At 36.9% G+C, this 26,440-nt stretch overlaps 1 protein-coding gene across 3 annotated transcripts in view; it reads right to left on the bottom strand.

Moving 5' to 3' along the window:
- LOC307009859 (pleckstrin homology domain-containing family G member 3-like) overlaps positions 1-26,440 on the bottom strand; it is a 67,115-nt gene that overhangs the window by 2,704 nt on the left and 37,971 nt on the right. For 2 of the 3 annotated variants that reach the window (XM_079634029.1, XM_079634030.1), the window contains exons 4-18: positions 23,306-23,406; positions 20,846-20,915; positions 20,719-20,765; positions 17,665-17,815; positions 13,742-13,873; positions 10,479-10,661; positions 9,615-9,707; positions 9,458-9,544; positions 8,752-8,785; positions 8,556-8,657; positions 7,363-7,395; positions 3,959-3,969; positions 2,716-3,075; positions 1,729-1,833; positions 66-1,458 (exon numbers count right to left, since the gene is read on the bottom strand). In XM_079634029.1, the coding sequence (XP_079490155.1) occupies positions 66-1,458; positions 1,729-1,833; positions 2,716-3,075; positions 3,959-3,969; positions 7,363-7,395; positions 8,556-8,657; positions 8,752-8,785; positions 9,458-9,544; positions 9,615-9,707; positions 10,479-10,661; positions 13,742-13,873; positions 17,665-17,815; positions 20,719-20,765; positions 20,846-20,915; positions 23,306-23,406 (2,902 nt within the window). The remainder of the gene's footprint in view (positions 1-65; positions 1,459-1,728; positions 1,834-2,715; positions 3,076-3,958; positions 3,970-7,362; positions 7,396-8,555; positions 8,658-8,751; positions 8,786-9,457; positions 9,545-9,614; positions 9,708-10,478; positions 10,662-13,741; positions 13,874-17,664; positions 17,816-20,718; positions 20,766-20,845; positions 20,916-23,305; positions 23,407-26,440) is intronic. The other variant, XM_079634031.1, reaches the window with a different exon arrangement.

Below are 26,440 nucleotides of genomic sequence, written 5' to 3'. Positions count from 1 at the left end.
TTGTCCCTCAAGTAAAAGTGAAGTCAGTTTGGAAAAGCAAATGTCTACTCAGACACTACACCCACCTTTCTCCTTTCCCGGAGGTCTCTCCTCCATGACCGAAGACAGGTTCTTGGGTATGAAATTGATCTCTGAGATCTTGGGTCTCTGCCTTACTACTGGTCTGCTGTTTTTGATCCGCTGACTGTATTGCCTGGCCAACTGGAACACTTTGTTTTTCATCTTCTCCATATCTTGAAGGACGAGGTCATCCTCATTGGCGGACCTTAAAGAGATGATCCTTGGTAGAGGAGGGTGGTTGACCTTGTGGAACGTGCGATCCTCACTTCGATGGCTCCGAAACTCTTGCACCTTGTCCTCTTCTAAGATGTTGTTGATTGGGGATGAGGTCGAGCTTTCGTCGGATTCTTCCAATATTAGTAGAGGTTCCCCAAGTCCACTATCAGAGCTCACCTTACTAGTTTCAGCTTTTGTTTCTTGTACAGGTGTGGTCAATTGGGAATTCTCTAAGTCCGGATGCTCTTCAGAAGACCCAGTTATCTCCACTTCCATGTCTTGCCACACCTTGACCATGTCAGATGCGGGCTGGAATTGCTCATTCCCATTTTGAGGTCCAAGCACGGACTCTTTGTCATTTGCAGAAACCACAAAGTCAGAACTGTCCTTTGCTTTCTTTTCATCGTCTAAGCTTGATAGATTAAAGACGGACCATAAAGTTGGCCTTGTTACAGAAGAGCCCCTCCTGTGTAATGCCACATCATCGTCTGCAAGGTCATTGAGTTGTTGACTCAGATTGCGCACTAGGCCCGCAGGGATGTATGAAAGGCTCTCTCTGCGTTTAACGCCAAAGCTGGCGTCCTGATTCTCAGCATGATCGTAGTAGTGTCTAATCTTATGTATGAGCAATCGGTCCTTTCTGGAAAGGGTGTCTTGTTTAATTTGAGGTCTTTGGTCTTGAACGAACGGGCTGTCAGGAACGATCTCTGTTAATTGTTCTGGAGTGGACCGTCTAAATTCTTGGGATTTGTCTTTCTCATGGTGATCTGGACCTCCGCTTAGCAAACGGTTTCTTCCATCTTCCAAAGAGTCGAGATCAAATGACCCTTCGACTCCAAGACTACTACTTTGAGAGAGGCTGCTGGTACACCGCTCTGGGATATCACTTGCCTTATCCAGCATGGATGAAGACAAGAGTCCACCAGGCACTTCAACATCAACCTCCATATTATGCACATCTTCCGAGAGGTTACCTCTGGATGGAGTCGTCCCTTCCTCCGTGGTTGAGAAATCCACACTATGCTTCTTTATATCTCGTCCTCCATTATTGAAGTCTACTATCTCTGGATCAGTGTGGCATCCTGCCATTAATGTCCCACACATTTCAGGATAATCATCTGATTGGTCCATCCTCATCTCCTCTGACCCTGTGTTCGGTGAACTGTGTTCCTCAGTTGTGCCCTAGAAAGTGTACAGAGTAAAGAGAGTTATTGCTACGGGAAGCTATGAAGAAGATAAGAAAAGAGGATATGAAGATTACTTAATTCAATCCTTAACATTTCCCATATGGCTAAGTGACCAGAATGAAAGAACAAGTGCAATTTATCTAGCTTTGAGAGACAGCTGCAATTTGTATTTCCAACAAGTCCTTTTGTAAACCCTCTCTTCCCCTTGTTTATGATTAGCCAATGATCAAAAGTGGGGTATGAGGTTCATAATACATGACGTTACCTGTCCAAAGAGAGTCAATGTTTCATTCATATCATCAGGCTTTTCTTTACAAGGCGTCTGGCTGCTCTTGTTCATTGGCCAGTTCTCCCAACAACCTTCTCTGTCCTGTAAGTACACAATACGGCAATTTAACAGATAAAAAAGCGCTACAGAATGACAGCGTTCACATTTGCCAGATGCCATTTATTCTGGGTGTACTTTAGCGACATTTCAACCTTTTGTAAACATTTGCAATTCATTTACAAGCATCCATGCATTTCAATGTTTTTCCACAGACAACTGACCTTCTGAAATTGCTTTTGTGTGCCATCAAACAAAGCACAATAAAACGGGAACCTTTGTTTAATTTAATTACGGAAAGCAAGCCATCCGACCTCCACCCCTAAAATTTGACAGTTAAATTTCCCTTTGAAGTCGAACTTCAATCAAAAAAAATCTCATTGTGGATCCAAGTGCAAAAACACTACGAGACACCCGACGTCCCGTATTATTATGCATTGGATCTTAATAACAACACAACACGCTGTAACTTCCCCATCATAATGTAAACAATGCATTCTACATCAACATTTTTCACATTGACGCATCTACCATGAAATAAAACATTGATTCTTGAGACATGGGACAAAACAATATTACCTGCCATTGATTTAAAAAAATAATGCATTATGGTAGGAAACCAGTCAGGCATAAAGCCTGTTCTTTTCCGAAGTCTCATAACATCAATGATAAATGTTTAGAAAATCACATTTTTAAGATGGCATTCAATTAGCAGGCCAAGAGTCTTAAACAAGACATGCTTATGGATGATTAGTGGCCATGCATGCGGTTATGTCCATGCAATGATTCATGCAACTGCACATTCAAGCATTAGACGTGTGGGTGCACAGCAGAAGTCAGAGTCGGCGTGCAGCAGAGGGGAATGTGACTGATAGCATGGTGGTGGCTCACAGAGAATAGAAAGCAATAGGTGACAGAGACCCTCACCGTTGTGATCTGATCAAAAAGCAAAGCCTTGGCCCTATACCGCCAGCAGGAGATGGCGGCCAACACTGAACTGGCAAAGTCAGCTACCTGCTCAACCCCCATCAGATCTTCTTCTTCTCCTATCCGTTCCTCTGCGGGCGTCTTAGCTTCCTCCTCCTCCTCCTCCTCTTCCTCGAGACGAAGACTCCTCTCTTTGACGTCATACAGCGAGCTTGTGCTAGACTCAAGATCTTGTCCGCTCTGAACCATTCCAGGTGCTGCCGTCTTCAGTTGTGGATTTGAACGTGCCGTGGCGTTGGTAGTGGGCAGCATGGAAAGACGGTCTTTATCTAGTAATAGAGTGCCTTCGCTGTCTGCATGCTGGGCGTCACAGAAAAGTTGTGTGATGTCAACATGTGGGCGCTCATTAAAAAGTGCATTTACTTTTTTACTAATGCATTTAAGTATGAATTGCATTTATGAAATAAATGCATGACATTGTTTGCCATTAATGTGATTTAGCGTAAATGCACTACTGGTCTAAAGTACTGAATAATTAAGATATATTAATGTTTTGAAAGAAGGTTGCATTAAAAAATGCAGTAAAAATTGTGAAATATTATTACATATAGCAGTTTTCTATGTGAATATATAATAAAATGTAATTTATTCTTGTAATCAAAGCTGAATTTTCAGCATCATTACTCCAGTCTTCAGTGTCACATGATCCTTCAGAAATCAGTATAATATGATGATCTGCTCGAGAAACATTTCTGATTATTATCAATGTTAAAAACAGTTCTCATATTTCATATTTGGATATCTCTGTGATATGAAATTAAGATGAATGAATGAATATTTGATTCATTAAGGATGCATTAAATTGCTCAAAAGTGACAGTAAAGACATTTATAAATGTTACTAAAGATTCTATTTGAAATAAATGCTGAATCCTGAATCAAAATGCATCACACTTTCCACTAAAAAAAGTAAGAAAATCCGTTTTTAACATTGATAATCATCAGAAATGTTTAGAATATTAGAATGATTTCTGAATGATCATATTAATAATACAAAGATTTTACTATATTTTTAATCAAATAAATGCATCGGTGAGCAGAAGAGACCTTTCAAAAACATTTAAAAACCTGAATTGTTACAAACTTTGGACCAGTTCTGTACATTTAGTGCCATCATAAAAATTAGTCTTATGTGCTCTAGACTAAGCAACGCTTGCATACGAGAGCAAACATGCAAACCTTACCTTAAGCGCGCCTGAGCGTCATCCATGGACAATTAAGATGATGCAAAGATGAAAGACAAAGATAAATAAAATGTTATTAAAATAGCAATTAAGCAACAGATTATCTATCTATTGTTTGCAAAGCGTCCTGATATAAAGTGACTTAGGTAACACTTTACAATAAGGTTCGTTAGTTAACATTTACAAAGATTAATAAATGCTGTATACATGCAGTTCATTATTAGTTCATGTTAATTTCAACATTTACTAATACTTTATTAAAATCTTGTTAACATTAGTTAATGCACTGTGAACTAACATGAACAGCTGTATATTTATTAACTAACAGCTACAAATGTATTGCTCATGTTAGTTAATACATTAACTAATGTTAACTAATGAACCTTATTGTAAAATGTTACTGAGATTTTTATATTCTGATTGCACATAGCATGGCATTAAAAATGTGTGTTGCAAAAGTCTGGTCAAAGATAATTAAATCAACTGCAAACTTAGACACTCCGCAGACAGGAACAGGAAAAGCCGAAGTTTCAAATGACAACTTAATCTGGAAGGTGTGAAGGAGTGTGTGTGTCAAGATGAGCGAAAGAGTGTGTGTGATGAGTGAAAGAGTGTGTGTGATGAGTGAAAGAGTGTGTGTGATGAGTGAAAGAGTGTGTGTGATGAGTGAAAGAGTGTGTGTGATGATGAGTGAAAGAGTGTGTGGATTTTCTGTGTGTGATGATGAGTGAAAGAGTGTGTGGATTTTCTGTGTGTGATGATGAGTGAAAGAGTGTGTGGAAGAGGACTGCTTGGATTTTCTGCACATTATAATGCGTAATGTCCCCGTGCTGATGGCGAGCCAGACACAGGTTTGTGGACTGAAAGGAACCGGCGCATGACAAAGCCTCGGGCTGATGGGCTTCATAATTAACATCATTATGTGTGCGGGTGGAGGAGCGGGGATGTGGCCTTTGATCCGACGCAGGAGGACGACTCGAGTCTGGTGTGTCTTTGATGCTAAAGCGGGCAGAGGGACCGCAGCGCATACGGGACACGTGTCTCCCTCATGAGCGGACACACACACGACGCACCTGCCGTGAGTCCCGGTGACGGGGATATGATTAGAAACTTTCTTTGTTTACCAGCCGTATCTCTGATCTTTTGTGTGACAGCGCTTCTTTAATCAGTCGGTCGTTTAAAATCGGCATGCATAGTGGGAGAAGAAAGAAACAATCTTATTTTATTTGCATATATTTTGTTTTCATCTAAGTGCATATGTTTGCTAATACAGCAAGATGATGAAAACATTTTGTGTAAGTCTCCCTGTAGTCAATCATTTTATCCCTTAAATTGCATCTTTGATCACCAAAATTACACATTTTTTAATTTTGCCTTTGAAAAAAAAAATCGTCATGCCTTCAAAAATAGTTTGACTGTAGGGGGGGGGGGCGATATGGCAAAAATATCATATCACGATTTTTTTCAGGAAAATCACGATTCACGATTTTATCACGATTCCTTTTCATGTTGGTTTAACTATTTTGCAAGTGACTGAGCATTACAGCCAAACTAATGCCCCTATTTTAAAAACAAAGCCTTAGGTAACAAAATATTAAATAAAAAAAGAATGGCAGACATTTAGACAAAACAAATCTTTGTCATTATTTTCTTTGTTATTAATATAATAAGAACAAAGATACACATACACAACTTAATATACAAATGAAATAAACAGTGCTTTATTTTTTCAGCTACAGGTGTATTTAACAGTAGCGTTGAAGAAAGTAATTAAATTAACAAATATGAAAATAAAACACAACTTAGACTTCACTGTATAAATTGTACATTGGCTCTTATTAAAGCCACTATTGAAGTTCTCAGTCAAGAGGGAGGGATTTGCTCTTTGTATTTTGTAGTTTCATTAACATAGTTCTCCCAAAATTTTTAATTGTCATCATTTACTCTCTCAAGCCGTTTCAAACCCGAATAAGTCTCCCTCTTCTGTTGAAAATAAAAGTTATTTGGAGGAATGTGGGTAACCAAACAGTTGATGTACCCCAGAGACTTCCATTATAGTTTTTTCCCACTATGGTCAATGGGGACCAGCAACCGCCCGGTTAGCCACACTCCTCAAAATATCTTCTTTTGTGTTTCAGCACAAGAAATAAATGAATACAGGTTTTGAACAACATTAGAGTGAGTGAGTAAATAATGACATCATTTTTATTTTTGGGTAACTGTCCCTTTAAGGACAAGCGGCAGCATGTTTAGTATTAGGGCTACTGTCACTTTAAGATCTGCGCGCAACGAGTCTACACGCATTTGACAAGCAGATTTTTTTCTTATTTTTTTCTACTGTTCTTTCACTTTAGACATAACCAACTTTGTTTATGTAAACCTTGTGTGTATTTGACAGTATTAGCGCAATAAGACTCGAGAGATAACTAAGTCCAGGCGCTGTTAGACAGGCTTTAGTGCATGTGCGCGTCGGGTGTAACGTTATTGCGCTCAGAAAAGCGCTCGTTAGAACAGCGAATCAGCAGCGAATGACATGTTTAACCGGCAAGGCTTTAAAGCACATGCAAATAATTCATTTTTATGAACTAGTGTCCCGTTCCTCTCCGTCGCGCTGTACAGTGTGTTGAGACGGAGGCGCCAGAAATGCAAACTGATAGAACGCACGATCCTACGATATTTCTTCAAAAGCAGATCGTGGAGATATTTTAATCGTCCACGAACAAAAATCGTGATATCGCACACCCCTACTTGACTGTAACTCTTGCCTCATTTAGTATGCGCAGTTCTATGAATATGCAAATGAGCCCCGCCTCCACTCACTCACTCAGCTCAGAGATCCACTGGTTGACGATCAGACGTTGATCTGATTGGTTACAAGGTAGTTTGTGACGTCAGAAACACCAGCATCCGAACGCAAGAGAACATGACAGAGTTTATTGTGTTTCGTCTGACGCGTGAGACACACTTATTTATGATGGAGGAAAAAAAAAATTGCAGCCCGAGTTTTATTACTGATGCTCCAATTTCCCAGGAAGTGCCGATTTAGTTCTCTTGAACACAAGATGGAAACGCTGCTTTATTCGCAAATGTTTTAAGCAATAGTCCAAGTTAAATTCACAACTTTGGATGGAATCATCGCTACTGTCATGCTATGAACCAACATACTTTACAATTTGGCAAATTGGTAATTAATGAATGAAATCTAAATTATATCTTTTCATACAATCTGCTTACGCCCCGGTGTAGGTTATATGTTTAAAAGTGTAATTTCATGCTTACTTTTATCTAAAAATCATAAATGTTTATGCGATTCACAGTGTTCATTCGAAACAAGCCCCAAAACTTTGGTCTCAAACTTTTGTGCATCACCGAATAAAAAATAATAATAAAATAAAAAAGGTTACCTTTAGTGCTTCGTGCAGTCCGTTTCCCCGGTTCTGTCAAAGATAAACAGAGGACAAGATAAGTCACCATGAAATCAAAACTGACCATTCTTATTTTTTTAAATGGAATATTGCAGTGTTTATTATACATTATTTATCGGTTTTAAATTCATCGTAATCTTGAATCAGAATAACTTCCTCTTGCAGCGTCTCTTCTCTTCTCTGATGATGTGGGCGGGGCAACCTGTCACTCACATGAGATCAGCGTAATGGAGACAGAGCGTATTTAGGCCACGCCCACACCGGGGGGGAAACAATCAACCGTCTCCAGTGACTCTGTGAGAGGCTCCTCCTCCTCCTCGTCATTTCTCTTCTAACTAAAGACAGAAAAATGGCTAAAAGCTGCTGTGTGACGAGGTGTCCAGCAAACAAGCTGAGAAACCCAGAAATAAGTGTTTATAAGCTGTCGACCCCAAAAAACGAGTGTATAAGGACTTAAAAGTGGATCAGGCAGTTGAGACAGAGTAATGACACACTTTACGCTCTGAGAACTAGCATACGCCGCTGGAGGAGAACGTCATCGGCAACACAGGATCGCTTATCTTACAGAAATATAATATATAAAACTGACATTTGGATATTTGACTCACCAGTGACCAAATGTTTAATTCACTGCACAAGCAACTGTGTTTCTAGTGCATACTGAGTGCAGGATCACACAATTTACCCATTCGCTCCAGCCTGATCCACTTTTAAGTCCTTAAACACTCGTTTTTTGGGGTCGACAGCTTATAAAAACGTATTTCTGGGTTTCTCAGCTTGTTTGCTGGACACCTCGTCACACTGCAGCTTTTAGGCTTTTTTCTGTCTTTAGTTAGAAGAGAAATGACGAGGAGGAGCCTCTCGCAATGCAGAGTCACTGGAGACGGACGGATTGTTTCCCCCCCGGTGTGGGCGTGGCCTCAGATTATGATGCGTTACGCTCAGTCTCAATAGCAAACCACCACCATCCAATCAATTCCCCACAGAAACAATCAAGCCCCGCCCACATATGCTCTCGTTCCAGAAGCGTTTCAATCGGATATACGGCACAATAGAGAAGACAAGATGAGCGCGGACTTCCCTTTCATGCCGACTTCAAACAATTATATAGTGGAAATTGAGTTCAGCATTTGAACTCTCACTTATACGAGCGAAGAGTGAGAACCACTCACCAGAACGTCTCCGTTCCTTCAGTGAAACTCCAGAGAGATCGTCAGTCTGAGAGCACGTGGCCTTCGTGAGTCTGTCCGGGCTGTAGCGGTACTTCACTGGACCTGAGGAGACGAGAGAACGGGTGAAGGCCAAACCAAACACTAACGTGTGTCATACTAAGAGTTTCTGTGCATTAAATGTTGAAAACCCGCTTACATGTTGAGTCCATGTCCAGGATGGCGTCTTTAGCCTGAAAGTAATCGCAAAGCAAAGCCTGTGTTTAATACAATATAGCCGATTCAGTTAAAGGGGTGGTTGATTATGATTTGACTTTTCTAACTGTAGTTAGTGTGTAATGTTGCTGTTTGATCATAAACAACATCTGCAAAGTTACAACGCTCAAAGTTCAGAGCAAAGGGAGATATTTGCTTTTAAAGAAATTGATTTTTAAGAACTACAACAAACGGCTGGTAGGAACTACACGACATTCCTCCCGGTTAGTGACATCACCAACCCTAGAATTTACATAAACCCCGCCCCCTGAACACGATTTACAGATTATCAAGACAGAATATGCTAATCAATGACTGGATAACTACACAAACTACATAAATTCATCAACTAACCGTTCAGAAATGTCCTGTTGCTTCTACATGTTGACATTTCTAAATCGAAACACACAAGCTCTTGAAGCTCCGCCCCCTGTGCCGGGAGCAGCAGCTCATTTGCATTTAAAGGGACAGACACAAAACGGCGTGTTTTTGCTCACCCTCGAAAAGTGACAATTTTAACATCCTATAAAAAATATCTATGGGGTGGTTTTGAGCTAAAACTAAGCTAAAACACACACACACTCTGGGGACATCAGAGACTTATTATAGGACCCCTTTAAACATTCATGGATCTGTTCCACGTGACGTACTTTTTGCGGGATAACCGCGTGATGGTTCTCCAGAATGAGTCTCTTTATGTGATGAGCCCAGAGTTTCTTCTCTTCCACGGTTCTGGCCTGTAAAAGTGACAACATGATTAAAACGAACACAACAAAGCGCTTGTGTAGTTAGTGGGCTCATACACACCTGGACCGTGTGCGGCTGCTTCGGGTGCTTGTAATGCATCACGCTGAAGCGAAGCGAGTCTTTGGCACTCTCGATCAGCATTAGTGTGGCGCACTGAACACAAGCACAACAAGGTTACCAGCGTCTGACCAGTTACAGTTGATCAGCTAACGAGATGCGGTGTCGTTAATTAGACAGATTAACAGCAGCAGCGATATGATCAAAGATACTGATGCATTTGCATTATAAGAAGGGTTACTAAAATGTATTTCCTTAAATAGGTCAAATGTTGTACATTAATACAGAATTCAATCTGCTATTTTCCAATAGCTCTGTTCAAAGCTCAACCAATCTGATGTTATTATTTATTAAAAGCCCAATATAGAACTGATAATAGTCCAGTGAGAATGAAAGGATATGAGTAGTTGAAAAGCTAATAATTCATTAAATCATAAAAAATAAAATTAAACCATTTGAAATGAAAAGAACAACAAAAAGTAAAAGTAAATAAATGCTTCCTAAAAATTGATAAAACAATTCAAATGTAAAAACAAAAAATCAATAAAAAAAACACTTACTAAAAATGAGTAAAAGAATAAAAATGTAAAATGAATAAATAATTTTACAATAAAACACTAAATTAATAAAATAATACAAATGTAAAATCAATATCAATTAATTAAAAATGAAACAATCAAAATAAAACGCTTAATAAATGAACAAAATCATGAAAATATAAAAGTTAAAACAAACAATAAAATAAAAAAAATAAAAATAAAAAAATAAAAAAAATAAAAAAGTTTTAAAAAAGACAGTACTAAAATAGTATAAAAATAGTTAATTTTGATAATCCTTTGTCTAAATAACATGGTTAATATGATGTACCGAGATGTGAGTCTTGCAGACGTAATGCTCTCCTCTTTTCCTGGTGATGAGCAGCATCTTATCAAACAGGAACAGGGTTCTCTCGTTCTTGGCCCGGTGGACGGGGAACGTTCCTTCCAGAACCAGCTCTCCGTAAGTGGCCAGATCAGAACCCTTCCAGTTGAGGAGCAGAGACTGGACCTCCTGCACGCGGAACAGAGTAGAAGAGTAGAGAAGAGTAGAGTAGAGTAGAACAGAGTAGAGAAGAGTAGAACAGAATAGAGTAGAAGAATAGAACAGAGTCGAATAGAATAGAACAGAGTAGAATAGAATAGAATAGAGTAGAGTAGAACAGAGTAGAATAGAATAGAGTAGAGTAGAGTAGAACAGAGTAGAATAGAATAGAATAGAGTAGAACAGAGTAGAATAGAATAGAATAGAGTAGAACAGAGTAGAATAGAATAGAATAGAGTAGAGTAGAACAGAGTAGAATAGAATAGAGTAGAGTAGAGTAGAACAGAGTAGAATAGAATAGAGTAGAGTAGAACAGAGTAGAAGAGTAGAACAGAGTAGAGAAGAGTATAACAGAAGAGTAGAGTAGAACAGAGTAGAGAAGAGTAGAACAGAGTAGAGTAGAAGAATAGAACAGAGTCGAATAGAATAGAGTAGAGTAGAACAGAGTAGAATAGAATAGAGTAGAGTAGAACAGAGTAGAGTAGAACAGAGTAGAGTAGAACAGAGTAGAGTAGAACAGAGTAGAGTAGAACAGAGTAGAGTAGAAGAATAGAACAGAGTAGAGTAGAACAGAGTAGAGTAGAATAGAAGAATAGAACAGAGTAGAGTAGAAGAATAGAACAGAGTAGAGTAGAACAGAGTAGAGTAGAACAGAGTAGAGCAGAACAGAAGAATAGAACAGAGTAGAGTAGAACAGAGTAGAGTAGAACAGAGTAGAGTAGAACAGAGTAGAGCAGAGTAGAGTAGAACAGAGTAGAGTAGAACAGAGTAGAGCAGAACAGAGTAGAGCAGAATAGAAGAATAGAACAGAGTAGAGTAGAAAAGAGTAGAGTAGAACAGAGTAGAGCAGAGTAGAGTAGAACAGAGTAGAGTAGAACAGAGTAGAGCAGAACAGAGTAGAGTAGAACAGAGTAGAGCAGAACAGAAGAATAGAACAGAGTAGAGTAGAACAGAGTAGAGTAGAACAGAGTAGAGCAGAGTAGAGTAGAACAGAGTAGAGTAGAACAGAGTAGAGCAGAACAGAGTAGAGTAGAACAGAGTAGAGTAGAACAGAGTAGAGCAGAACAGAGTAGAGTAGAACAGAATAGAGCAGAACAGAGTAGAGCAGAATAGAAGAATAGAACAGAGTAGAGTAGAAAAGAGTAGAGTAGAAGAATAGAACAGTAGAGTAGAACAGAGTAGAGTAGAACAGAGTAGAGCAGAATAGAAGAATAGAACAGAGTAGAGTAGAAGAATAGAACAGTAGAGTAGAACAAAGTAGAGTAGAACAGAGTAGAATAGAAGAAGGTAGAATAAAGAGAATAATAAAGTAGAATAGAGTAGAACAGAGCGTAACAGAATAGAGTAGAACAGAATAGAGAATAATAAAGTAGAACAGAATAAAGTAGAACAGAATAGAGAATAATAAAGTAGAACAGAATAAAGTAGAACAGAATAGAGAATAATAAAGTAGAACATAATAGAGTAGAACAAAGCAGAAAAGAAAAGAGTAGAACAGAAAAAAGTAGAATAAAGTAGAGAAGAATAGAGTAGAATCAAATAAAGTAGGGTAGTTGAACAGAGTAGAATAGAATAAAGTAGAACATAATAGAGAAGAATAAAGTAGAGCAGAACAGAATAGAGTAGAATACAATAGAACAGAATAGAGTAGAATAAAGTAGAACGGAATAGAGAAGAATAAAGTAGAACGGAATAGAGAAGAATAAAGTAGAATAGAGTAGAACAGAGCATAACAGAATAGAGTAGAACAGAATAGAGTAGAACAAAGCAGAAAATAAAAGAGTAGAACAGAAAAAAGTAGAATAAGCATAGAATAGAGTAGAATCAAATAAAGTAGGTAGAGTTGAACAGAATAGAGTAGAAACGAATAAAGTAGAACAGCATAGAGTAAAATAAAGTAGAGAAGAATAAATGGATAGAGTAGAGGATAGGGAAAAGAATAGAGTAGAGTATAGTAGAATAGAGTAGAGGATAGGGAAAAGAATAGAGTATAATAAAATAAAGTAGATTAGAGTAGAATAGTATAGAGTAGATTAGAGTAGAATAGTATAGAGTACAGCAAAACAGAATAGAATAAAGTAGAATAGAAAAATAGAGCAGTAGAATAGAATAACGTAGGGTAGAATGGAAATCAAGTAGAGTAGAATAGAATTGAGTAGAATAGAAAAAATAGAGCAGAGTATAACAGAGTTAAGTAGAATAGAATAATTTAATGCTACACAATGGGGTGCAGCTGAATATTTTCCATGACTTTAATGCAACATCATGAACTCGTAACAGAATCAGTGTGTGGAGTAACCGGAGGTGGAGTATTTAAGCTCTACACACACATGTTGGTCGAGGGCACAATAGTGTCAGTTCTTGGCTGGTTTTGTGCAGTAATCAGTGATCTTCAACTACCCGTACCGGCTCATAACAACAGCGTGTGCTGACCCAGATCCATTAATGAACATCCTCCAGATCATGAGTCATGACTCCATTTTAGAGTTAATCAAGAGTATGATAATCTGTTGGCATGACACTCATTAACATTGGAAATCAAATATAGTCATATCCCGTCCGTTAATGCGACAGGAGGGTATATATAATAATCAAGATCATGTCATTTAAATACCAAATACTCTTACTCCATTAATACTAGATTAATACTGTGACTAATTAATAATAATCATGTCCTGCATTAAAAACCCTTTGACAAAAACACTGGACAGGTCGGTGTTATTTTAGCATCACTGATATGCTACGATAGCTTTTAATAATATTTTGAATTAGTTTTTATACTTTGTTTTAATTTTAATTTTAGTTTTTGTAATTTTGTTGTGTATTTTTGCTTATTCAAATTATCAAATAAAACTATTTTTATTGTTTTACTTGTTTACCTGCAATTAATCTACAATAGTTTTTATTAATTTTTATTTCAGTTTTAGTTATTTTAGAACTAGCTTAAATAAAATAATTTTTTACAATTTATTTTATTTTTAGTAAACATAACACCATTTTTTTAATGGTTTTAAATAACTATAATAATCTTTTGTAGAATGGGTCCAGACCTGAAGTCTCACTGCATGCTCGTGTTTTCTCTTCATGTCGTTGATGTACCAGGCGACTCCCGTCATGCTGTCTATGGCCTCGATCACCACATCATACCCGTCCTCCTCACGGGCAAAGTGTTTGGCAATTTCCTTTAGAAGAGCAGAAACACAGTCAGAAAGAAGAGAGATCTCCGGAGAAACATCTGTGATGAGGACACATGTGACCCTGGACCACACACCAGTCTGGAGCCGCACGGGTATATCTGTGGCAATAGCAACTATACATTGTATGGGTCAAAATTATCAATTTTTCCTTTATGCCAAAAATCATGAGGATATTAGGATCATGTTCATGAAGATATTTAGTAAATGTCCTACCGTAAATATATAAAACATGTATTTGTGTGAGTGAATGCAGCACAATCGTGAACATAAATGCACAACTTTAAAGGAGATTTTCTCAATGTTTAGATTTTTTTGCTCCTCAGATTCCAGATTTTCAATAGTTGTGTCTCGACCAAATATTGTCCTATCCTAACACACCACACATCAATGGAGAGATTATTTATTCAGCTTTATATGATGTATACATCTCACTTTCAAAATATTGACCCATGTGACTGGTTTTGTGGTCCAGGGTCACAAACAACCAAGATATTGCAACTAAAGTCATTTGAACATGCAATCAAATTCGCTATTTTGCATAATTAATCAGTGTAAATCTGTGTGTCCCAAACTGGGGGTTTGAGAGTTTTTAAAAAAAAGAGTTAGTAATTAATTAAATAATACAAATGGAAAATGCAGATACATAAATCAGTTTTAAATAAAAACAATACAAATAAATGGAAATAATTAAACCATCAGAGAACTGTGAACATGCAAATGTGTTTTTAAATTATTGAAATATTAAACTTAAAATCTTTCATGAAAATCTCAAAGCTTTCTTATAGTGCAACTAACAGTGATATTTTTCAACAATATTTTAATTAATTTATATTTGGAGTTTTAGTCAATTTGCTGTGTTTTTGTCATTTCGGGTTTTTTTTTTTAGTTTTTTTAACATGTCTGTTTTAGTTAATTTTTATTTCAGTTTTACTTTGGCTGTATAGTAACTTAGTTAAACTAAATGAAAATGAGAAATGTTGCCATGGAAACTAGCGGAAATAAAATAAGTAACAAAAAAATTCTCAGTTAATGTTTAGTTAACAACAGTTCATGGTTTTAGTTTTAGTGAACTATAGTAACCCTGGTGAATGGGAACATGCAGGCAGGGAAATTATATTAACTAATAATCAGGAACAGAAAGTCGGGAATTCATTGTTTAATCAAATTCTGATGTATAAAATAAAGCCTCACCCAACATCATTTCCTGCTGAATATTCCCTCTACATAATAATGCATTATAATATAAATGGCAATTTATGCTGTTCTCTTCAGAGCATTCTGGGAGGAGAGTGAAAGACAGTGATGTCAGCAACACTAAATATAGTGACCCTGGACCACAAAACCAGTCACATGGGTCAATATTTTGAAATTGAGATTTATACATCATATAAAGCTGAATAAATAATCTCTCCATTGATGTGTGGTTTGTTAGGATAGGACAATATTTGGTCGAGACACAACTATTGTAAATCTGGAATCTGAGGAGCAAAAAAATGTAAACATTGAGAAAATCTCCTTTAAAGTTGTGCATTTATGTTCACGATTGTGCTGCATTCACTCACAAAAATACATGTTTTATATATTTACGGCAGGACATTTACTAAATATCTTCATGGAACATGATCTTAATATCCTCATGATTTTTGGCATTTAAGAAAAATTTATAATTTTGCCCCATACAGTGTATAGTTGCTATTGCCACAGATATACCCGTGCGGCTCCAGACTGGTGTGTGCTCCAGGGTCACATATAGTTCAGTCATGAAACTCTAGATGGCGCATGTAAACACACTTTACATGCAATCTGCAAGTAATCACATCATTACCGTATGGCACAAGCTGATTGGCCAATGCTTGCTCAACATTTAAATAGTCTGGTTCATTGTTTTGCTGTAATGTACCCTGCGTCTCAGTGTGCATACTATTTATCCTAAACAGTATGAGAGATTAAAACAAGTGTGTCCCAAAGCATAGCATGTTGAAAAGAGTCCCCGGACGGTCTACTATTGCGGATTCGTGCTCACTTTAACAGATAATATTACCCACAACCCACTGCGCTTTGGAGGAGGAGCTACAAACACGGGTAAAACCATAGATATCACATAATAAAGGCTAGATGTCTCGTCCGCGCTGCTGGCCAATGGAGGTCGACGTCCGCACCTGGCGGCCATTTTGCCACAGTCAGCTCGCTCACTCGTAACATTGTGTTTTAATGGTGCATGTACTTTTTAAACAACCATAACTTGCTCAATTTTCTACCGATTTTCAAACGGGTTGGTTTGTTATAAACGTCAGAGATGTAGTTATGACACTGCACACTTATGAATAATTATAATATTATATATTTCAACATGTTCAAGCATCCAGAATTATAGCCACGTTAATAACGTTTGTAAGAAACCAAACCGTTTGTAAATCCGTCAAGATTTCAGTGAGATAAGAGTATTTGTGTTCGTGCGGATCATCACCTTACATCAGACACCACAGAGCCCGCCAGAACGCTTGCCTGTGACAAGATGGCCGCCGGTGATGCCGTTCGAGACTCCGCCGTAAGACATCTAGCCTTTATTATGTATATCAATGGGTAAAACTACAAAACATGGCGGACATGCGTAACCGACTGACGGTGAGAGGTTTAGATAAAGGTTTGAGTGACTAATCAATTTAACCGAATAGAAAAATATTGATTTAATGTTATCCGTGTTATCCTGCAATAACAACGTGCGCAAAATAGGCAATATGCGCCAATTTGCATATATTTAAAAAAAAATCTGAGTATTGGATAAAGCCAGGTTCAAAATAATTTTTTCATTGTGTTCACATTACATGGGAAAAAAATACAGAGGGATTTATGGATATCTACTTTAGTTGTAAATCAGAATATACTGTCGATAGCTTTAAAAAAATGATTTTCCCAATGTTTTGGGAATAAAATGTTATATAAATCAGGCTATGAATAATATATTTACAAATCCCTCAGTAAATGTCTTCATAATATAACTAGGTACAAGACTGGAAGGTTTGGTGTATATCGGTGCGACTGAAGTGGAGATTTCGGTCTTGGAGAATGAGAGAAAAGTCATTTTGAGAAAACGGGTTTTAAAGATTTATCATCAGCCAATGAGATTGCGCATTCAGTCCTTTTACTTTCACGATTGGTTGCTGATAAAAAGGAAATGACCAAATTTGGATCCGACAGCATTGTACAGGAGAGAGAGAGCTTGTGTGTGATGACAGGGAGCAGACAGAGATCGCGGATTATGATGATTATAACGGCAACTTTTGTTGAATTTAGGAGAAATCTACAGACACAAACAGACACAGTGCAGTAAAATAAAGACCTAAATGTGTTTTTCTGACTTTTTTTTCACCACAAGTCTGAAAGATGATGTTATTGAAGACAAATATCCCAAAATCTCAAAATTGACCAGTAAAAAAAATAAATAAAAAAAAATGTTGTTTTTGCCTGCCGTGTCTCGCCTTAATATATCACAGAGTTGTTTGTGGTGGGGCAAATTAAACACAATATGCTTTGACGCCACAATCGTGTTGCATTGTGGTATAGGGAAGCTTAGGGAAGTTTGCAAGTGCGTGTCTAAAAGTGGACTGGAGCGCAGCCGCGGTCCTGCAGCGCTATAAGAGTTCCTCGAACCCCTCCACCTCCCCAGCTCCACCTGTCTAGATCTGTTACGGGGTTAATGTCTGTCTATTTATGCAGCAGTGTGTGTGTGTGTGTGTGTGTGTGTGTGTGTGTGTGTGTGAGTGTATCAGCAGTACCTGAAGCAGCAGGTGATACTTCAGGATCCTCTGAACCGGTTTGAGCAGGTACGAGCCCAAAGGAAGAGAGCGCTTGAGCGCCGCCTGGCGGTCCCTGAAGAACTTGGCCAGAGTTTTGTTCCTCAGACAGTCTGTCAACACCGCCACTGAACTGCAGACACACACACACAGTTCAGAGACCGATCACTTGCTTCATGCATTAAAAAATCATGTTGAAAATGAATCTCTGATGCATGAATTACTATTTTGCCGACACATTTGGTCCATTTTTTTTATCAGTCATGTTGAATCTATGCTAATACATAAACATACAATGACAAATGAATTGTGGGTATGTGTCAAAAGTCTTCACCCGTTGTGCTTTACGTGTTACATCACAGTTTTAAGAAAAATATGCAGTGGAGTGGATGTCATGCACTAAATGGTTAAATACAACATTAAATCAAAATATTATGACTATTTTGCATAATTAATAATCAGAGTAAAAATTCTGTAAAAACTGGGGTTCATGAGCTGATAAAAAGCTAATTAAATTAGGGACGCACGATATATCGGTATCAGCTGATGTTTTTTCATTTTTCATTTTATCGTTATCGGCCCGATAAGACAATTTGGCCGATATAGTAAATATATAAAAATATTATTTTTATATATATTTTTATAATTGCTTTAAATATGATTGAAATCACTTCAAAAAAGAAAATGCAGTTCAGTGCAACATGTGCAGCGCAAGTCTGTCATATCGGCCACATAACATCATAATGAGAACATCATAATCGTGTGTTTGGGTCATTAATGGTGAGACTTTTGTTTTGTAATCAGGCTCTCAAAAATTATATAAAAATTTGGATTTTATCGGCCAATATATCAGTTATCGGCAATCAAATATAAAGAATTATCGGTTATCGGCCAAAATTTTCATATCGGTGCATCCCTAAATTAAATGATAACATTTGTAACAATAAATATACAATAATAGTTAAACACTCCCTAATTGTGTTTACCTGCGACATCAGAAAAGTTATGTTATGAAATTTTAACTTAAAATCTCAGGGTGACTTCAAAAATATATTTTAGGCCAGCAGACAAAAAATGGTGGAGAATCCCTGTTATAAACGAAGATTGTCTTTTTCTTTCATAAAAATCTACCAACTTTCTAATGAGCGACCAGCAGTGTTCGTGTCACTGAGATACTGTTACAGTTTTGATAGTGTAGTTAGTGGAGTATAATAGAGTAGAGAATAATAAAATAAAGTAGGGTAGAATACTATAGAGTACAGCAGAACAGAATAAAGTAGAGTAGAAAAGAATAAAGTAGAGTAAAATAGAATAAGGTAGAGTAGAATAGAAAAAGAGTAGAATAAAGTAGAGTATAATAGAATAGAGTAGAATAAAGTAGAGTATAATAGAATAGAGTAGAATAAAGTAGAGTAGAATAGAATAAAGTAGAGTAGAATAGAATAAAGTAGAATAGAATAAAGTTGAGTAGAAAAGAATAAAGTAGAGTAAAATAGAATAAGGTAGAGTAGAATAGAAAAAGAGTAGAATAAAGTAGAGTATAATAGAATAGAGTAGAATAAAGTAGAGTAGAATAGAATAGAGTAGAATAAAGTAGAGTAGAATAGAATAAAGTAGAGTAGAATAGAATAAAGTAGAATAGAATAAAGTTGAGTAGAAAAGAATAAAGTAGAGTAGAATAGAATAAAGTAGAGTAGAATAGAATAAAGTAGAGTAGAATAGAATAAAGTAGAGTAGAATAGAATAAAGTAGAATAGAATAAAGTTGAGTAGAAAATAATAAAGTAGAGTAGAATATAATAAAGTAGAGTAGAATAGAATAAAGTAGAGTAAAATAGAATAAGGTAGAGTAGAATAGAAAAAGAGTAGAATAAAGTAGAGTATAATAGAATAGAGTAGAATAGAGTATAATAGAATAGAGTAGAATAAAGTAGAGTAGAATAGAATAAAGTAGAGTAAAATAGAATAAAGTAGAGTAGAATAGAAAAAGAGTAGAATAAAGTAGAGTATAATAGAATAGAGTAGAATAAAGTAGAGTAGAATAGAATAAAGTAGAGTAAAATAGAATAAAGTAGAGTAAAATAGAGTAAAATAGAATAAAGTGGAGTAGAATAGAATAAAGTAGAGTAGAATAGAATAAAGTAGAGTAAAATAGAATAAAGTAGAGTAGAATAGAATAAAGTAGAATAGAATAAAGTTGAGTAGAAAAGAATAAAGTAGAGTAGAATAGAATAAAGTAGAGTAGAATAGAATAAAGTAGAGTAAAATAGTATAAAGTAGAGTAGAATAGAATAAAGTAGAGTAGAATAGAATAAAGTAGAGTAGAATAGAATAAAGTAGAGTAAAATAGAATAAAGTAGAGTAGAATAGAAAAAGAGTAGAATAAAGTAGAGTATAATAGAATAGAATAAAGTAGAGTAGAATAGAATAAAGTAGAGTAAAATAGAATAAAGTAGAATAAAGTAGAGTAGAATAGAATAAAGTAGAGTAGAATAGAATAAAGTACAATAGAATAGAAAAATTGAGTATAATAGAATAAAGTAAAGTATAACAGAATAGAGTAGAATAAAGTAGAGTAGAATAAAGTAGAGTAGAATAGAAAAAATGGAGCAGAGTATAACAGAGTAAAGTAGAATAGAATAAAGTAAGAATAGAATACAATATAATATAATAAAGTAGAGTAAGTAGTCAAAAGTCATCACTCCTGGTGGTTTGAATGCAACATCACACTTTGACAGAAAAAAACACACATTTAAAGATGCAGCGGATGCCATTGCATTCAAGGGTTAAACACAACAAGTGCAGGAGATATTATACCCGAGTCTGAAATTAGTGTCAACATCCTAAAGCAAACAACCCAACCCAACCCAACCGGGACACGTTCTGCATCCCAGCAGGCTCCTGTCACTCAAGCTGTCTGTCTGATGGGGTTCCTGAAGGACGTTATTGACTCAGAGGAATAATCTGTCACACGCATCAGCGCCGACACACACTGCAGGCACACACACACACTGATTTAACTCCGCGCTTTACTTACTTAGGGTAGTTTGTACAGTACTGCGTGTAGATCTGAAAATAGTTGCTCTGCAAATGAAATGCGAGAAGTTTAATCAGTATTGTACAGGAATCTGAATATTTAGTTATATTTTGTATTAGTTTAGTACCTTGTCCACAAAGCAGCGGGCAATGGCCACAGGATCGCTGGCACACATGTCTAACGACTGTAATAACTCACTAGAAGAGACAACAGAACACTTCAGCAGTTATTATGCCGACTTATTGACCATAATAACCTAACAATCATGAAAACAAGAGTTTCTGGATGATAGTGATAAATGAAGGTTTCACAAATGACCATTTTTGACTGTAAATGTGTAACAATTTACAATAAGGTTCCATTTAATAACATTACAAACTAACATTACAACGACCTTATTGTAAAGTGTTAACATTAAATGTTGAGGCTTAAAGGTTGTGTAGGTAAGAATTGTCTAAAGAACTTTTTTTCAAATTGGCTTAAACTGTCTTTATATACCAATACATAATTAAAATGTAAGTACTTTGAAAAAGAGAGTATAAAAATTGAGTGACTAGTGTATTTAATCTTCAGTAAACACAGCTCATTAATTCCTACCGGGACGAAACAAGTGATTGGCTTGCGCGACTGTCACTCTCCGTCGCCATGACTACCGCCGCTATTACTGGCGCCGCCCACTGGCGCGCACCCGTTTTTAGGTGGGAGTGAATGGAATTAATGAGCTGTGTTTATTGAAGATTAAATACACTAGAGTCACTCAGTTTTTTATACTCTCTACTTGCATTTTAATTATGTATTGGTATATAAAGACAGTTTAAACTAATTTGAATAAAAGTTTTTTTTAGACAATTGTGACCTACCCTACCTTTAACTTGTGATGAACTTAATGGGATAAAAATGATCAAGCAAGATGTGAATTAAACATGCATTTGGTTATTATGAGTGATGATAACCAACACATCTGAAGGTTCACACACACACACACACACACACACACACACACACACACACACACACACACACACACACACACACACACACACACACACACACACACACACACACACACACACACACACACACACACACACACACACACACACACACACACACACACACACACACACACACACACACACACACACACACACACACAGGAAGTCTGGAAATGCAAATCTCAAACGCGTAACACACTTGCCCTTCTGGTTCATGCTGGGATGAGTGTGTGTTGTACATCTTTGATGCATGTAAAGTCATTTACAGAACAGAAGCCGTTTAAATCAAGGGTTCATTTGTATTAATAATTGTAAAAAAGATGAGCAAAAAATGTGATGGCTGATGGTTTAAACTACAGATTTATACTATTAAATATAAAAACTATTTAAACTGAGTTGACGAACAAAACGACTAAATAAAGTGAGCAAATATTCTAACATTACAAGTATTTGCTGTATTTAAATACATTTTTCTTTTAAACTTTTGATCTATGCTGATACAACATTTTATTAAAATAAAAACAACAATAATTATAATAACAGTTATATTAAAACATTATTTTTTACTAGTATTTACTGTATTTAAATACAAATGGTCAGTATACAAATTTTGTTTTAAATACAAACAAAACAGTTCTATGGCGATAAAAATTATATTATAATAAAAAAATTAAAATAAAAACAATTATTTATAAATTATAAAATGTGAGTAATATATAAAATATTATAGTTACAAAAATAAAAAAAGTAATTAAAATAATAATTGAATAAATGACTATAATAATAAAATAAATAATTGTAATGCAATAAGTAAAATAATAATTATAATAGCAATTATATTAAATATTTTTATCAATCTATTTACTGTATTTAAATAAAAAAAAGTTCTGAAAAAATATAACTTTTGGTCAATTCTGATATAAATTACATATTATAAAATAGTTAATCATTTATAAATAAAATCATTAAAAAATATATATATGCATAATATATTAAATATAAATTACAAACAACTAAATAATAATTAAATAAATAATTATATTAGGATAAATAGAATACTTATTATATATAAAAAAAGTTTTTTACCAATATATTGTACATTTTCAGGATCCTCAGTAATATTATGTTTTAGCAAATAGAAGTAAACAGAAACCGCTTCCAAACATTGTTAAAACCCAAACTGGACATTTGAACACATTAAAGACCTAAAGTAGAGATCCGACACGAGCTCATGCGTATACACAGAGCAACTGTTCAAACGAGTGTGTGTGTGTGTGTGTGTGTGTGTGTGTGTGTACCGATGTTGACCAGAAACAAACCAGCGCGTTTATTTACATCCCACACCTGACACTCGACAGCCGCTTCTTCACACAGGTGAAAAGTTCATTTATTTCAGTAATTCAACTTAAAAGGTGAAACTAATATATTATATAGACTCATTACATGCAAAGTGAGATATTTCAAGCCTTTATTTGTTATAATTTTGATGATTATGGCGTACAGCTTATTAACCTTTCCACAATATTCTAATATTGAATTTTTGGAAAGCGATTTAAATGTTTATGGCATAAGTCATCATGGTTGAATATTACCTGTTGAACTCGTAAATGTGTTCAATATTCCCAAACAGCGCGCACACTTGCTCTGGTTTGATGGGAAGGTTCCTGGTGTCTATGATGTGCACAAGATAATCCTGCAAAATTGGAAAAAAAAGAGCATAAATATTATTTCTGACTCAAACTCTTCTCCATCCTGATTGGCCCTGTGAGGCTCTCAGCGGATCAGCAGAGGGCGCTGGAGATCTGGAGGAAACCTGCATACAAAATGCATTTGAAAACACTTTTACTTGCAAATGAGCTGTTCTTCTAAAGCACATGAATGATAATCATACAGAAATAATCAAAACATTTGATATCTATTCAGTTTCTTGGATTTGCATACAGATGGTAGTATGGTGTTATTTTTTGACGCATCATTGACTACAATAATAATACATTTTATTTATAATATGCTTTTCTTAAACTCAAAGCGCTAATGCAATGCAAATATAATAGTATATGAATATTATATGAGTATTAATTCAGTACCATGGTGTTACTAACTGAGACGTCGCTGTACCACGGTAATGCCACAGTACTTCTAAATAATTGTAATGCATTGATACAATTTCTACATTACAAAAATGAAATTCAGATTTTTTTTTTTTGCATTATAGTAAATGAGAATGGCTAAAAATGGTCTTAATGTAAAAAGGGCCCCAATTCTGCTATTGTAGAGTCTCCTAAATCAGGTTCACATGCAGATTTAAATGAAACTGACAAATGCATTTAAAACAATTACTGTCCTGCTCCAAATATGCCCAATAAGCAGACCTCATCATAGAAGGCATCACACACACTCTCACACACACACACACTCTCGCGCGCACACACACACACACTCTCTCTCACGCGCACACACACACACTCTCGCGCACACACACACACACACACACTCTCGCGCACACACGCACACACACACACACACACACACACACACACTCTCTCACGCGCACACACACACACTCTCGCGCACACACACACACACTCTCGCGCACACACACACACACTCTCGCGCACACACACACTCTCGCGCACACACACACTCTCGCGCACACACACACACACTCTCGCGCACACACACACACACTCGCGCGCACACACACACACACTCTCGCGCACACACACACACACACACTCTCGCACACACACACACTATCACAAAAACTATCACACACGCATGCACACACACACACACTCTCTCTCACTCTCTCGCGCACACACACACACACACACACTGATGCTCATATTAGGAAGCGCTCGACGGCCGGTTTGGCTGTGACTCAGAGCTGAAGCTCAGGCAGGAGTTCAACATCCTTCAGCCACAGAGCAAATATAATGAGCAGATATTCTGCATGAGAGCCTCCATTACACAGCGTCACATGACCATCAGCGTCAGAACATGCAGACAACATGCGACCACTGGACATCTCAAAGACAATCAATCCGAAGTACGTGGAGTCAGGGTGTGGACTGGGAAACCGACACACTCTCTGTGAGTGTGTGTGTGTGTGTGTGTGTGTGTGTGTGTGTGCATTAGCAGTGTTTGCAATGACCAACAATCTGTCCAGTTTCACCCAAACACACGTCAAGCCAGGAGTGTGTGTGTGTGTGTGAATCACCATATTTGGGCATTTTCCTGTAGTTTACATCGACCAATGCCAAACCCATTCATTTATTTTAGAAAGCACTTCACAGCTACACACGTAGTCCAGAAGTGCTCAACAATCCACATATAATACACAATAACTAACTCAGGATGGCACTAAAAACACTCCATCTCCAACAGGAAGTCCATGTGATTATTTAAGGAGCTAAACTAAGAGCTGAGAAACACATTCAAGAACCCAAACGGACTCCGATTTCAAATTCCCAGACGATCCTGGTAACACATGACATCAGTTTCCGACTTTCTATATCCAACGCAGCTGTAAAACACACACACACACACCAGAGCCCAATTATGACCCATTCAAGACCCTTCACACCGGTCCCTCCGACCCATAATAACCTCATAATGGAGTGAACGATCTTTAGAGCGATTCAAAAACCTTTCAGGTAAAACTGAGTTAAAGAGTTAGTTCACCCAAGACTCTCCCTCATGTTGTCCAACCCCGTCAGACTTTAGTTTTCGGCCCATTTATTCCGACTGTGAGTAGTGTGATAACATTCAGATTATTAGGGACAATGATGCAAAGTTAGTGTTATTATCATCTCAATGTAGTTGAAATTTTGTTTTCATCCGGTCAGTACCTTTTCATAAATATGGCTGTTTTTAAGAGTTTTCTAAGACTTTAAATGTCAGAAAGCTGCACTTTAAGCAGCTTATACGAACCCTGTGGATGGAAAGTCTGTGCATTAGAAGGTGCAAACACATTCCTGCGTGAGGAGTGACACCTGCACAAACCCACAAACCCCAGAATCCCCAGAATCCCCGTGTTCAGCAGCGAGACATCCGGCAGACGCGGACGCCATGAGGGAAACGGCGGCTGGGATCCCACTGGACAAACACCAAAACCTCCACGGCTCTCTTACAGTCAAACTAAATATACTCACACTCCTTCAACATTTCTCACAGTTTATATTCGCTATAGTTTAGAAAATGGTAATAAAATATGAGCAGAACTCAGTTGATATCTGACAGGTTTTGTCCGTCCTTCTGTTAGACTGTCACACACACACACACACACACACGTTTTGTCCGTCCTTCTGTTAGACTGTCACACACACACACACACACACACGTTTTGTCCATCCTTCTGTTAGACTGTCACACACACACACACACGTTTTGTCCATCTTCTGTTAGACTGTCTCTCACACACACACACACACACACACGTTTTGTCCGTCCTTCTGTTAGACTGTCACACACACACACACACACACACGTTTTGTCCATCCTTCTGTTAGACTGTCACACACACACACACACGTTTTGTCCATCTTCTGTTAGACTGTCTCTCTCACACACACACACACACACACGTTTTGTCCATCCTTCTGTTAGACTGTCTCTCTCTCTCTCACACACACACACACGTTTTGTCCATCCTTCTGTTAGACTGTCACACACACACACACACACACACACACGTTTTGTCCATCTTCTGTTAGACTGTCACACAC

This window comes from Phoxinus phoxinus (genome assembly GCF_949152265.1).
Source record: "Phoxinus phoxinus genome assembly, chromosome: 13".
Lineage (NCBI taxonomy): Eukaryota > Metazoa > Chordata > Actinopteri > Cypriniformes > Leuciscidae > Phoxinus > Phoxinus phoxinus.
Note: the sequence above shows the minus strand (reverse complement) of the source record. Positions and strands in the feature narration are given on the sequence as shown.